General features: G+C 48.3%; 1 protein-coding gene across 6 annotated transcripts in view; it reads left to right on the top strand.

Moving 5' to 3' along the window:
• nog1 (noggin 1) overlaps positions 1 to 14,992 on the top strand; it is an 87,986-nt gene that overhangs the window by 25,115 nt on the left and 47,879 nt on the right. For 4 of the 6 annotated variants that reach the window (XM_086185673.1, XM_086185672.1, XM_086185675.1 and 1 more), the window contains one exon: positions 1 to 1,009. This exon is cut by the window's left edge and continues 904 nt beyond it. In XM_086185673.1, the coding sequence (XP_086041799.1) occupies positions 1 to 660 (660 nt within the window). In that variant the 3' untranslated portion in view covers positions 661 to 1,009. Of the gene's footprint in view, positions 1,010 to 12,716; positions 13,541 to 14,992 lie in introns of those variants that run through there. The other 2 variants (XR_015110154.1, XR_015110155.1) reach the window with 2 other exon arrangements.

Raw genomic sequence — 14,992 nt, 5'->3', positions numbered from 1 at the left:
GACCCGCCGCGGCTGGTCTGCCTCCTGCTGCTGGCCCTGGGACTCATGATGGACGGGGGGGCCTGCCAGCACTACTACCTCCTCCGCCCCATCCCAAGTGACAGCCTGCCGCTGGTGGAGCTGAAGGAGGACCCGGACCCGGTCCTCGACCCCAGGGAGAGAGACCTGAACGAGACGGAGCTCAAGAGCGTCCTCGGAGACTTTGACAGCCGCTTTCTGTCGGTTTTACCCCCCGTGGAGGACAAGTACACCGGGAACGATGAGCTCGGTGACCTGGAGCTCCTCAAACCCGGCGGGGTTCTCCCGAAGGAGATCCGCGCGGTGGACTTCGACGTCCAGCTCGGTAAGAAGCACAAGCCGAGCAAGAAGCTGAAGCGGCGGCTGCAGCAGTGGCTGTGGGCGTACTCCTTCTGCCCGGTTCTGTACACCTGGACCGACCTGGGGAACCGGTTCTGGCCGCGGTTCGTGCGAGCGGGGAGCTGCCTCAGCAAACGCTCGTGCTCGGTCCCGGAGGGGATGGTGTGTAAACCCGCGAGCTCGACCCACCTGACGGTGCTGAGATGGAGATGCTTGCAGAGGAAAGGGGGGCTCAAGTGCGCATGGATACCGGTGCAGTACCCCATCATCACGGACTGCAAATGCTCCTGTTCCGGTTCATAGAAACAAAAAGAGGGACAGAAGAAGAAGAAGAAGACAAAAGCTGTTTATTTTTGTGATTCTGGCTCACGCGCACCACCGAGTGTAGGAATGTACTGTCTGTATTTGCAGTAACTCTCTAGCTCTCAGTACAAAGTCAGTATTACCTGTAATCAGAGTCGACTTTATCTGTGGAGAATATTTGGTTCTATATTTTGTATTTATGGCGATATGGCGCATAAGGACTTGCAATGTTCCATATTCGGAGGACTCGCCCTCAGAGTTGGATTATTGATACAGTTCTGTATCTGTTTGACCCTGTAAATTAAGGACATTTGCTATTTATTCTTTATATTCGTACAATAAACCAATACTGAAAATGACTTGATCAACTTTCCTTCTTCTTTCACCTGATGCATGACAGCACACATCTTCATCCCGGGGCGGATCGTCTGATCCAGGTTTCTGTGGTGAGCTCTTTGAAAACGGGCTTTTAGGAGTTTCGACTGTTTGGAAGGAAACATTTCTGATGGATTTTGAAGGCGAAGTTGCTTCTGCTGCCGGACACGTGGTCAGGAGTCGTGTTCCAGTCCTAGACCTGTCAGCCGTAGCTCAGACCATCACATGCTGATGAGTGACCTGAGAGCATCAGCAGCTGCGACGGGCTCGCGCTCTTTCAGCAGCCAAAGATCTGCAGGAGAAGAGGATTTATACGCGGAGCCTAACCGGTGTATCTCGGCTCCTGCTGGGCCGGGCCTGAGACAGAACCGATAAAAAGAACCTCAGTGAGTGAAAGTATCCCCTTGGATGTAGTAACATGAAACCCTCTCAGTGTACTTGTACAGAACCTCGTCTCAGGTGACTGAGCTGCCGTTGCTGAACAATCTGATCATCAATTGAATCAGCGACTGTTGATCAGATCATTGATTTGATGTCTGGGCTTCTCACAGTTGCAGTCATGCACTTTGAGTTAGCATCTGATGCTAACCTGACTCTTACAACATCACTTGTGTTGTCTTCTATGGATGAAACCAAACAACCTGTTTAGTTGGAGTCTGTTTTATGATACGTTTAACTTTTGAGATGATGTGTAAAAAAATAAAGTGCATCACTTTTTAATAATTGCAAAAATACATGAATGTTACCAAGTAAAAGTGAATACATTTGGAGATATTCCCCCGCTCAGTAAAACTGTGTGTAATTGTACTTCATTACACTACATTACTTCATTTGTGGGCAACATGGCTCAGGGGTAGAGTGGCTGTCTAGCAACCGAAGGGTTGCTGGTTCGATCCCCGACCCTGGTGACCATGTTGAAGTGTCCTTGAGCAAGACACTGAACCCATAACTGCTCCTGATGAGCAGGTTGGTGCCTTGCATGGCCGCTCCACCATCAGTGGGTGAGTGAGACACTGTGAAGAGCTTGGAGTGCCGCTGAGGTAGAAAAGCGCTCTATAAAATGGAGTCCATTACCGTTCATTTCAGGTTGCAGTAATGTTTTTAGCATTTTTAAACCTAGAAAGAATGTTCATAATATGATGCAATTAAATCCGTAATGGGACTATGCAGTGGTCCTCCCTGTGGCCCCCAGCAAGAAGGTTGTGGGTGGAGCAGTGGTCCTCCCTGTGGCCCCCATCAAGAAGGTTGTGGGTGGAGCAGTGGTCCTCCCTGTGGCCCCCAGCAAGAAGGTTGTGGGTGGAGCAGTGGTCCTCCCTGTGGCCCCCAGCAAGAAGGTTGTGGGTGGAGCAGAGGTCCTCACTGTGGCCCCCAGCAAGAAGGTTGTGGGTGGAGCAGAGGTCCTCACTGTGGCCCCCAGCAAGAAGGTTGTGGGTGGAGCCCCGGCTGCAGCACGGGGTCTTTCTGGGTGAGTCTCCATGTTCTCCCTGTTCCTGCTGGGTTCTCTCTGGTACTCCAGCTTCCTCCACAGTCCAAAGACATCAAGAGGGACCAGGTTAATCCAGACTCTAAATTGACCGTAGGCGTGGCTGGGAGAGCCAATGGTTGTCTGTCTCTATGTGTTGGCCCTGCCATGGACTGGTGACCTGTCCAGGGGGAAGGCTGCTGGGATAGGCTCCACCCCCACCACCCTTAAAAGGAGAAGAGGGGGAAGATGGAGGGAGGGATGGAGGGATGATGGATGGGACTATGCAGACCCTTTAATCCATCCATCCATTTTCTACCTCTTATTCTGTTAAGGGTGGCGGGGGTGGAGCCTATCCCAGCAGCCTTCAGGCCAGAGGCGGGCTTCACTCTGGACGGGTCCGATCCTTTAATTTCTTAAATCTAATATTCCATTACATCCATTTGCAGGTAAATTCCCTGAACTCAATGACAGAATGAAGTATTTTTACTTTATGTGATTGTGCCGATGTATTTAAATACTGCTGCCACTGAGGTGATGCTCTTTAAAGTCATAGTCAGGTTTGAGAGTGTTGTGTATGTGTTACCTAAAATCTCTGTATCATAAGCAGGATTAGTATTTGATCGTTGAGTAGTAGAGGAGGGGAGAACTGCATAGAAATACTCAAGTACTTCAAATTGTAGTAAGACTTCTCACTGCTGTGTAAGTTCAAATTTTCAAATGAAACGTTACAAAAATGATTATTGCATCAGTAAAAATGTCTGATAAAGCGCTCTTATTACCTTGTTGTGTTGCTACTTTGAATTAAGAAGTAACATTCATGGATCCTCCTGTCAGGAAGTGTCAGAGTTTGTTGACTCTGTTGACGTGATTTATCTTGAAACCTCAAAATCTCAGTCTGAGATGGCAAACTTCCCCTAAAAATCCCCCAAACTTCAATAGATCAGCACGTTTCGGTTTAAACCGTAAGAATCAGAACTCACCAAACTGGATTTTATTGACAACAGCAAACCAGTGCAGAACATAAAGGTCACCAAATGTGTTCGGAGAGAAGTGCGTCAACAGGTCTGCTCGTACTGCAGTACCTCAGTTCTTCACCATGTTCTTGAACCCAAACGCTCATGAACTCCATGGCGATGGTGAGACTCGTCACACAGCCTGATGTTTTCTAGTTCATGAAAGCGACCTGCTTCATTTGGAACGGCTGCAGATCTCAGTGGCCCAGCCCGGTTCGCGCTCGCTGACAGAACTGATGGCGTCAGAGACCCACCAGGCCCCCCCCTCAGCGGGAGCCTGGTCCGACTGAACAGTCTCATGAAGTAGAGCGGTTAGATTCTGTTATTATTGCATTTCCTTGCAAACCTTCTGCTAAACTCTAAAAGTTTAAAGCAAAGGAGTGGACGAGCCAGTGGTGGGTCTGTTGTGTTCTCTCTCTCAGTGCAGCGCCTAAGATACCCCCCCCCCCCCGAGCCTCAGCCGGGCAGACAGCAGGGCACCAGCTAGCCTGTGTTTTGTTTGACTTGTTTAGTCCGTAATGATGCTCCTTAGCCACCGAGCCAGCTCGCTGTGAACGCATGCAGCAGACAAATCCCTGCACTTGTCACCAAGCAGCCATGGAAGATGTCCACAATAGCCTGCGCTGGATCCTCCGTGTGCAACCGTAATCCCCTCGTCTTTGCAGGGATACTGTTTGTCCTGTTGCATAAAGCTCATGATGATGCGGCTTCGCGGTTGACAAGCTTGCCAGAGATCCTCCTGTTTCAGGTTTCGCGTGTCGCAGTTGGACGTTAGAGCTCCCAGGAGGATTATAGTACACACAGTAGCTTCTTCTAATGTTCCATGATGGTTTGAAGTACTTTGTGTTTTCAGCTGACTTTTATAATCCCGTGTCTTGTTATCACATCTGCTGGGCAGGAGCTCTTCCTCTTCTGTCTGTTTTCCCGCTGTGGTGCAGGCTAAGTGCTGGTCGGATGATTTGTGTGCGCAGTAACATGTGTTGACAGAGTGCTTGGTGCCGGCTAATACCAGCTGCAAACTGGAGGCTGCGGGGTTACTAATGCCCTCCGTCACTCTTCCGGCCTCGGTGCTCAGCGTGGTGCTCACCGGCCTCGGCTGTCCAGAGATCTCCACGGTCTTCTAGACCCTGGATGTAAAGCCATTAGCCACCAGCCATCCATTAACTTAATGATCTCTTCTGGGACGAGCTGATTTTCTTGCTCTCCTCCTCCCTCATCAACTTTTTTTTATGCAGATCCAACAACCTGGCGGCTGATTAAATTCTCAGACAAGGTTCATATTTCCCTGATCAAAGCCAACTTCTCCTTGTGGGCTTCGCCAACAATATCAAGAACAAGTGGCTCATTTTTCTTAGATGATAAAGTCCTAACTAACTGGCTCATTAAGAGGCCAGAGGTAGTCTTTGTGGAACCTTCATTAAAACAACCACGAGAGTGTAGGTCACTCGATAGAAGTGGGACTTCTGTCAGTAAAAATGACAAATATGTTCAGTCAATTAAAGGATTTTCTACCGTAACCTCCCTTGAAACCTCTGATCGCGCGTCTGCCTCAGTTTGTAGAACCGCACGTGGTCTCTTGTTTAGGAAATAAATAATTTAAAGGACCACAAACAAGCCAAAACAGAAGTCTTGTCAGAGTTTAAGTTCCAAGTGAAAGGCCTCCTTGTCATGAACTTTGTTTTCTGTCCTGTGATGGGAATATTCCAAAGAAAACACCCAGAAAAAAAACTCATGCTGGAGCGAGGCTGAACGCTGGATGAAAGTTCACCATCAGCCCAGCGGTGGACCTCCTGCCTCAGTGCTGATGCGTGTCATGGTGAGATTGCGTGTCTGAGACATTCACCTGAAACGCTCATCTCCGATGTCAGTGTGTACTTTCACAAGCTTTACAATGATGCCTGTTTATAAGTGTAATTTAGATTAAACAATCTGCTCGCTTTTAACTTTTCAAAAATGAGTTTCAGTTTTTCCACCAAAGGAAAGTTATTCACCACTTCAGTGTGGTGACGTTCCGAGCAGAAGAACCTTTCAACGTGGTGATTATTAAACCAATGCACCGATGTTTAACGCCATGTCCTCGTAAAGTGTCTTCCATGGGTTCTCGGGGGAACCTCTGCGTTGGTCGTGACACCCACATTTTCAACAGCAAGTGGTCGATGTTGTCCACCGTTAGAACTTTAATGAAAGGCTGCTAGTTTTCATTCAGGGACTTTCATCAAGTACATTGAAGAACTTGAGCTCTTCCTCAGATTTCAGCGCCTTGACAGTTTGTTTGTAAAAACCAGCTCACGGGCTCCCAGTGTGCTGAATCCAAGGCCACCCATCTAGGTGTCAAACACCACCCTGAGCTGATCAGCGGTCGGGCGTAGTCTGTCCATCGGGAAACCAGGTTGCAGGTGGACGTATGTGGGAGCGAGGCATCAGTCTGCAGGTTGTGTCTGTATCACAGGTTCGAGACCAGGGTTGGGTGACTGCTCTCCTCCTTTGCTATACTAAACGAACATCCCTTCTCTGTTGCATCAGCTCACTTTATTGGGTGTCTTTATCTGGCTGCGTACCTGCTGGTGGAGCCCTGCAGTCGATGGGTCAAGAAAGACAAAAACTGCTTGCTTTATATTCGTCTTTCTTCAGGTACGCGAGTGCAGGATGTCTGAAGCAGTTTGTTGGTGTGCAGCCCTCTGCGAGGCAGACATGTCCTGTCAAAGTTTATTTGTTTGGTAAAGGATGCTGTTTGGCGTGCGGCCTGGTTCATTGTGCTCTCCCACACATCAAATAATTGGAGGCTTTTGAAATCTTCTCCCTGCTGCTGTAGCTTGCCGTCCTGGTCACGATGTTCAAACTGGGATTCGTGGCAAGGTTGATGTTGATTTTTCCAGCATTTTTGTCTGCTGTAAATTTCACTGAGCTGGGTTTGATGACTTGTAGGGGGGTGATCCTGCTGTTTGATGTCCGAGAGCTCGTTAATCCAAACCTCATCTGGAATGCAAGGTCAGACCCTACTTTGATGTTGGTCGTTCGCTCTGCCAAGTCTACAGAGCCGAAAGGGTACTGTTCGTTTACGAAAGATCAGGAACCGTAGCAACCCTTACAGATTTGGCCTTCGTCCATCAACTACTGTGAGGATGAGGTCTGGTTTGTCAAAGGGGCCTCTTAGCTCTTAGTGCACGCATGAACATTTCCTGAGAATCGCATACAAATATAAAACTTATGGGTCATTGGAGGAAGGCTTTCCTGGTTGAGCTGCCAAATAAGAGAAAGGCAGCGTTTGCTCTGAATCCTCAGTTATGGTTTCAAGTCTTCGCAGGAAATGACAGCGATTGCTTGGTTCGCAAAAGCTTTCGTTTGATAAGTGCCATTGATTGAGGCTCAAACCCTCCTGGCATCAAAGGTCCTTAGAAACAGATAGGAATGAGTGGAACAGTGTGTTTGTCATGTAAAATAAAGCACCAACAGCCCCCACTTTGCACCCAGCACAGGAATTCACTGCAATTAACTCTTCAGCGTCGCATGTAAATATGAAGGTTTGGGGCTCCGCAGGCAGGCCGGCGCTCACTCCCTCACGGGGATCCTGGGCCTTTGTTCTCCAGGGCCTTTGGCTTGACGCCACACTGCCTCAGTTGGCGGCACCTAGCTATAATTTTCTCACAATGGCTGGCGTGTGAGCCTTCCATCATTCCTCTCCCGTGTCTCCCTGCCTCTCCCGAACGAACCCCCTCTGCGCCCCCGACGCCTCCTCTGCCAGCATCTCTCGAGCTTCAAGCGTAATGGGGTTTACCCCCTTTCTCCATCCCTGCCAAGGCTTCCTTATCATTGCACAACTTTGCAAGATGCCCACAGCTTTTTATCAATCTGCTCTTTTTACACCGGCCTGTGCTTGTGATCAGATGTTGAGAACCTTAAGATCCTCTCTGGAGGGTTTTGTGATCCTCAGCTGGACGCCGCTGCAAATCGTTTACAGAAACATCTTTTTTTGATCTAGCCTCACACCTACAGGAACCTCAGAAAGTACTGAAGCGCTGCTCTGCTGATGTCCTCTCTGGGTCCTGGAATACTAAAACGTGTTCACCCAACTGGACAAACCCCAGATGATTCCTTATCTGGGGTTACTAAAGGTTTCAAACCCAGTGAGGAAGCCAGCAGCAGCACAAGGGTGTTTGATCATATCTGGAATCATTTTATTTTGAAAATTTGTGGATTTACAGCTCTGTTGTTTATATCTGTTTATCTACTGCGTAACTGCAGCATCCTTTGTTGACTCTGGGCAATCCAGGTTATTTATCATCTGGTCTACATGTTTGAGCATGCCTTTATATCTTTTTGTGGGGTTTCACATGAATGCTTCACGCTCTTTAGACGCCGTACGTTGGTACATGTTGAGGAACGAAGGTTTTATCACGAAGGGAAAACCAGTCAGCGTCTTGTGTGGAGGGGTGAACTCTTATTTTCATATTTATTCAAGTGTGTAGTGATGATACAAAGGTTTTTTTCCAATACTCCTTTATTCCTTACTTCTTTTACCTCCCTTCCTTGCCCGCCTCTCCGCAGCACTGATCAGGTCTTTTCCCTCATTACCTGATTCGGTTCACCTGTTAACTTTGTGTTTCAAGCCTGCAGGTTCTGTCACTCACCTTCTCTGAGCCGTCACATCCGACTGGTAAACACTTCCTTTATGTTCGTGTTCCGTGAGGTTTAGTTTAACTGATAACATGGATTTGGACGTAGATCATTTGGACTGAACAAAATGCGTTTTTATTCTTTCAGATCACATCCATGTGTGTTTTGTTGGGGCAGCAACAAGTAAAGCTTTGTGGAGAGGCAAAGCTCCGACCCTCTGAACCCCCCGGCACAAAGGGTGAGGTTCTAATCCCGGCTCCTCAGCATCTTTGCTGGAGTTGAGATTTAGTTCTACCTGAATAATCTGTCGTCTGACCCGAGACGAGCGCGTATAAAAGGAGGCAGCAGCCTGAAGATTTATCACTCATCCGTGGAATGGAAAGAAGTGCTGCCTGACTGGAGAGTGGCTTTCCACTTCACGTTAATTCAGGGTGAAGTGTGTTTTTTGGGGAGATAAATGGGAAACACAAGTGTTTTCCTTTGAGTCTGACACCTCCGTATTCTGATCTGTAATGAATTGCCTCGCTCGTATTTGCCAAAGGTCGTTGACAGACTTCAGTGCTAATTTGGTGCATGTTGATTCAGTATTTGAAGTATGTCAGATTTATTTTTACCTGCTGAAGGTTTCTATTTTTTTCTAACACCACTGGAAGCCGTCAGTTTTGAATTATCACTGAGGGAATATTAGTGACAGCTGCTGCCTTCTGAGCCCTGAGGGTACTTTAGGGGATATTTTAGGGGATATCCGCCATCTAGTGGTGCAGGTATGTGCAGATGTTTCCCCTCCTCGTCCCACTGATGATGGATACAGAATGCAAACTGCCTCAGTCCTGCGGCCCACAAGTGCTCAGCATGTTAACGAGCACTAATATTAGCGCTGGACATTTGTCAAGCTGTTATTGGCTATATTTAGAACAAAGGTAATGCTGAGGAATCTGCTGGAGAGTTCCAGCAGGAGCCAGCTTTGTTCCCTCTGAGTTGTGATCAATGGTAGAGACTTTTGTCTTGATCTGTGCTAAATGGCAGGTTTCGTGTTCTGAGAAGGCGGCGAAGCACGTGAACAGCGGCTTTATCACCTCGCTGTGTTTTAACCTGAAGCGCTGGCCAGCATGTAAGAGGAAACCGAGGAGCTGCAGGAAAGTGATTTCACTGCAATTACGTCGGCCACTTTACTGTGACTCCTCACTGGCCAGCTGTCTGCCGCCCACTGCCAGGAAATAGATTAGTTTCTCTGCTCCCGTAATGAGACGCTTATAGCAACAGTGTAAGGACAAAGAAATGAATGAACTCTGCAGATAAACGACAGGAATACACAGACCAACTGCTTAACTTTGGCCGATCCTGATTCAACACCCGGATCTCACAAGTTCTGTTTCCATGTATTTTGATCAACTTTGAAGTACAACTCTAGGTTGGTCGAAATGGCTAAAAATCCTGGAATAAATCCCCTCAAATCCTGCAAAGGAGGTTTTTTTGATTGATTTGCTTTTGAGGTGACGCAAATGTGCAGATTGGAGATGGAAGACAACAGCAGAAAGAAGAACTACGACTGACACAGCAAAGCTCACATTGCAACATCTCCCGCTTCAGTTCAAACTGAGTTGACAATCGACTGTAAACCAAACTACTGAGTCTGTGTGGAGGCGAAGGACTGCAGTGGACCATCGCTGCAGGTGTAAACTTTGCTTGGTTACTTGGTGAGTAGTTTTAAAAGTTAACCAACAAATATCGCTCCATCCATCCATCCATCCATCCATCCACTCTTATCCATTAAGGGGTGACGGGGGTGGAGCCTATCCCAGCTGACATTGGGTGAGAGGCGGCGTTCACCCTGGATGGGTCACCAGTCCCTCACAGGGCCATCAGGAGCAGTTAGAGGTTCAGTATCTTGCTCAAGGACACCTGGACATGGTCACCGGGGGAAGTGGGGATCGAACCAGCGACCCTAAGGTCACTAGATGGCCACTCGACCTCTGAGCCACGCCGCCCCTCCCATAAATATATTTAGAATATTTGCTGTCAAACAGGAGCAGAGTTTTCCACCGCGTTATTCTCTCTGTCTTCATTATGAGACCGGTTTGCAGTAAAAACTGTGGCCCAAGATCATGAAAAGTCCCAATTCAAAAGAAAGTCATTGATTAGCGGCAAGAAAAAAAACCTGCGAATGTTTGAGTTTCAATCTTTTTTCAATGTTGAACCGCTGAACCTCAAACGGCTCCAGACTGAAAGAGCAGGATTGGCTTCTTTTTGGGTCGATTTTAGTGTTTAGGGTTTGCACTTACAGACAAAAGCAGCAACTTGAACGCGTCACTTTAGGCTCTGGTAAATTATCATGAGCCTTTTTTAAATGAAACCATTTATTGACCAATCGTGAAGAGTTTTCAGCCTCATTGATGACAGTAATCATTAGTTGCAGCCCTAAAATATGCACACGGACACAGGATCCAGTTTTTTTACTTCAGTCCTGGACTAATATCAGTGTCACATCGTTGCATCCCAGCTGGAGAAGCTGCAGAGGCAGGAGGAGGTTCTCGTTATCTCTGCACATCAAGAGCAGCAAACAGCCCACAGAGTCTGTCAGAAGTTCTCTCCCGGGACAGGACAACGTCCAACAGAGAGTGTTTGGTATCCCCGGGGGGGTGGGGGGTGGGGGGCAGAGGTACAGCCCAGGCAGTAATAAAACTCCAGCAGACCATGTTGGTCCTGTAAACGTAATCTGCAAAGTGTTAATTACAAGCTGGCGCCTGTGTGAAGCTGTGTGTGCTGGACGTCAGCTGAGGCGTCCTGATCTCCCGACGCGAGCCATGGCGACAGCCTTGGAAACGAGATTTTCTCTCTGCTGGGGATCCTGTTTGAATGGGCTGCTTTAAACAAATTAAGAGTGAGTCAGATGCTGTGTTTGTGTGACCCCTTTCTCTGATGGGGGGGGCACAGCCAGAGATCCTGTGTTGTTTACTGTTATTCATGTGGAGGGAAGGGGGCTGTGTGTTTACCACACACCAAGTCTCCCTGATGACGCTCCGCAGCCAAGGGGGAGGTGTTTCTGTTGTCCAGCAGGAAGTGGTCATCTCCTGGTTCCTCCACCAACAGGAAGTGGTCATCTCCTGGTTCCTCCCAGCAGCCAATAGGATCGCTCCATGTGATTGTGGTGATTGAACCAGTAAATCAGCTCTGGTGAACAGAAGTTGATGATCTTCCAGGTTCAGTTCATCAAGATCATCTTCACTAATGAACCCTCTGATGATGCTGGAAGCCTGGATGCTACGGTTAGCAGTGCTAAGCTAACGGTAGCCTATGGAGGAGCTACACCAGGTTGATGAAATGTCTCTAGCATGACAAAGATCTTGTGTTGTTGAATACAATGCATCTAAATCAGCAAGCTATCACCTTGTAAAGCAGCATTGATGTTCTCACCTGGTTTTCAGGACACCAGCTCTGGAGGACCAGTCTCAGTCAGTGAGCCCCTCTCTCGCTAACCTCGCTCAGATTTTGTTATTTTGTTATTGTGTAATGGCCTCCGAAGGTTGATGGATGGCTCCTCTTCAGGTCTCCCCAAGGAGCAAGCCCTCTATCTAGACATTAATCTACTGCTGTGAGACAGACACGCTTGTTTAGCGAGCACAAAGCCCAGTAAGCTGTTGTCTCTGAGAAAAAGCTGGCCGTCTCCAGAGCCACTGGAGGCTTCCAGGGCTGGAGCCAGAGTAATGACCTGTGAAATCCACCGATAGAGTTGTCCTGTTGCACACAGGTCTGCCGGCACCGGGCCGCCCATTCACTGCCTGTCATTGATTTATCAGAGCGCCTCATGGCTGTTCTGTGTGTGTTGACTGAAAATTTGCTCTTTAAATTGAATTGCGTTAGCGGCTCTGTTGGAGTCAGATTTCTAGCTCCCAGTTTTGTGGTTCCATGGTCAATGTATGAGCTCCACCGGCGGAGCGTAACAGTGCGTTTCTCTTCTGTAAACATGGCTGTTTCCTCTCCTCCTGCATCAGATGATTGCGGGCAGATTATGGAGCGATCAGAAGGGTTAACTTCCTGCTGGCGCCTTCTCTCCTCTAGACACAGTCTGATTTGGTTCTCTCCGTTTCACCGCTGAGGGTCATTCCTCCTCTTGTCAGACAAAAGTGTCCCGCACGGACGTTTGCTCGGCAGCTCACGGGTGGCAGGAGTCTCCTGTTCTGTTCTTCGAGTCTTCCACAAGGCCAACACTTCAAATGCTCTCCTTCCGCAGACCTTCTTGCAACAGTAACTATGGCCACTAGAGGGCCTCTTTTATCGGAACCCCACTGTTGATGTGTCCTGTTTGGTTCTTATTCCTGGGGGTGACAGTCTGTCCTCTAAGTGTTTGATGACTCTACTCGCTGCCATAGAAACCATCTGTCATCAACGGCCTCGACAGCTCCGCGAGGTCACCAGAAACCATCTTTTCAGACCTGTCACAACTTTTCCTCAGATTAGAATTCTTCTGAGCATGTTGTTTAAATCTGGAATCTTCCAGTTCTGGGACTGACATGGAGGTTTCTGGAGCTGGGAAGATGGCGGTGCCGTGACTAATCTGTGCATTTGTTCTCTGCCTGCTTTCCTTTCAGGTGTCCGTGGATTCAGAGACGAGGAGGCGGAGCTCATCTGGAGCACTAAAAGTGAGTTGGGAGGAAAAAGTGACAGATGTGGAGGCCAGTGCCAGCTCGAAAAGTGAGAGTGGGACTGTCAGACATGTCGACTCCGGCGTGGTGATGGATGGAGAGTGAGGTAAGACAGATGACATCGTCTGTCTGAGGCCGTGTTGTCACAGTGGAGGATTGCCGCTTGTCTTAACCTCTCAATATCAGAGAGCAAACTGAAGTTTGTTTACTCTGCTCCAGTGGAGTGATTTAGAATGAGGGCCCATGGAGACACGGGTGTCCACGGTATGCTCGCCAGAGGCTGGGATCAGGTTTCTAAACATTCCCTTTGAAATCGAATAGCGTCCATCCCAGGCAGGCGCTCCACCTCCAGCAGGCCCTTCGGTTCCAGTCCTCACGGCAGTCAAACACAAACAGAGACATGAAAGTTGTAGTCAACGTCAGACAACGGAGCTGGGGAGGTGCTTGGCTTGGGGAGAAGAGCCTCTCAACTAAACTACCATGTTGTGTGTCAGGAATCTGGAAGCCAAGCCAATTAGTTCACAAATGTCTGTAGTTATGTGATTGGTTTATCTTGGTGTACTGATCACGTATTTCCTCGTTATGGTCAGAGCTCTTGATCTTAACCAGGAGCTGATGATCTGATTGGTTGATTGCAGGTTCTATCAGGTTTTACTGGCAGGTCGGGCTCAGATCCAGGGTTCTCAAAAATTACAACAACTTGCATGAAAAATGAAGGTTATGTTTCAAACATTTTTTAATTTTCTAATTCAATATGACTATGAGAAACGGTAGGGATGACTCGAGTGATGAGAGTGATCCGTTGATTGTGATCATCTCTGTTCATGTGAAGGATTTTAATCCTCATCATCAAAGTCATGCTGGAGCGCTGTGATGCCAGTCTGCACACCTCTCCTTTGATTCATGTCTGACTGGTATCAGGCAGGGTGAGGAAGAACCACCACTGAACCTGGTCCCGGGCTCTAGCACCAGCCAAGACAGAACCCATCACATTTTGGGGCAGAACCAATCAAGGAACATGTTCTCCTGCCATCCATTTATTCTCTGAGACTAAACTTTGTGGCCGTCGTGTTCTTTGTAGAATTGCAGTTTGGTGCATTATTTCCCCGTACGGTTCTTGTGAGTAACAGCACAACATGTCAGGTTGTGGGGGATTTTCCAACCCCGGTGGAACCGGACTGCTCAGGTTGAGCCAGGAGTTGAGGGATTTACTGCATCTTGTGTTGCTAAAACAATTGGATGTCCTGCGGGAGAAAAACCCCCAAAGCATCCCTGGAGATGAACTTGCTGAACGCTCCTCACAACACTGGGGTTTGGGGGGGCAGTTATGTGATGGAAGATGGATGGAGCCCGGCTTATTTAGCCAGGAGTCAGGTGTGGGCCGTGGGGGGGTCGGGCCGGTCTGGAGTGGGGGTGGTGTGGGGGTTGGTGCATCAGCAATGGAGTATTAGGGGTATTAGTCTGATATGAAGCCCAGCCTGAAGTCAGCGCTGGGTTGGGCTGTTGGGTACATACAGAGTGTGTGTGTGTGTGTGTGTGTGTGTGTGTGTGTGTGTGTGTGTGTGTGTGTGTGTGTGTGTGTGTGCTGGGGGGATTACACTGTCACACTGTTCCTAATGTTTATGCATACCAGGCCACTGTGAGTGCCTCTGTGTCGTGTAAGTGTTTACTTGAATGTATTTTGGGAGAATTCCACACGACTGGGACGCTGATCTCCATAAATTATGGAATCGAGTGCTTTGTGTAATGATAACTTCTGTCATTGAGTCGGTCTGTGTGACAGGGTTTTTAAGAGTGTGTAAACACAGCGGTGGTGAGAGAGTGAGCGGTCGTCTGCGTGCTGAAAGGTGCTGCAGACCTTCATTGTTCATGTCGCCGCTCCAGCGGAACAATAACAGAACAACTGCTGACTTTTTCACATCCACTCATTTTTCTCTTGTTTGACTCCAGACACAGCAGTGACGTGATGCTCTGACGCCAGCGAACATCAGGCACAATGACAGTTCAGCCTAATTTGAACTTAGTTGTCAGTCATCGTTGGGGGAGGGGGGGGGCAGCTTTGGTCTTGTTTCCATCAGTTACCTTGTTGTTGTTTAGCTGTTGGCTTATTTGCTAAACCGTTCACTGATAGGCTGGAGAAGCGTCTCTGCATCAGCTATGCTGGTTCCAGGAACGACTTTATTATTCTACATTTTTGGTTTGTGAAGCTCTCGATCGTCACA

Source organism: Aulostomus chinensis, chromosome 18, assembly GCF_037954235.1.
Source record: "Aulostomus chinensis isolate RoL2024-O1b breed Wild chromosome 18, RoL_Achi_v1.0, whole genome shotgun sequence".
NCBI classification, from domain to species: Eukaryota; Metazoa; Chordata; class Actinopteri; order Syngnathiformes; family Aulostomidae; genus Aulostomus; species Aulostomus chinensis.
The sequence above is the reverse complement of the archived record's forward strand: the minus strand, read 5'-3'. Positions and strand labels throughout refer to the sequence as shown.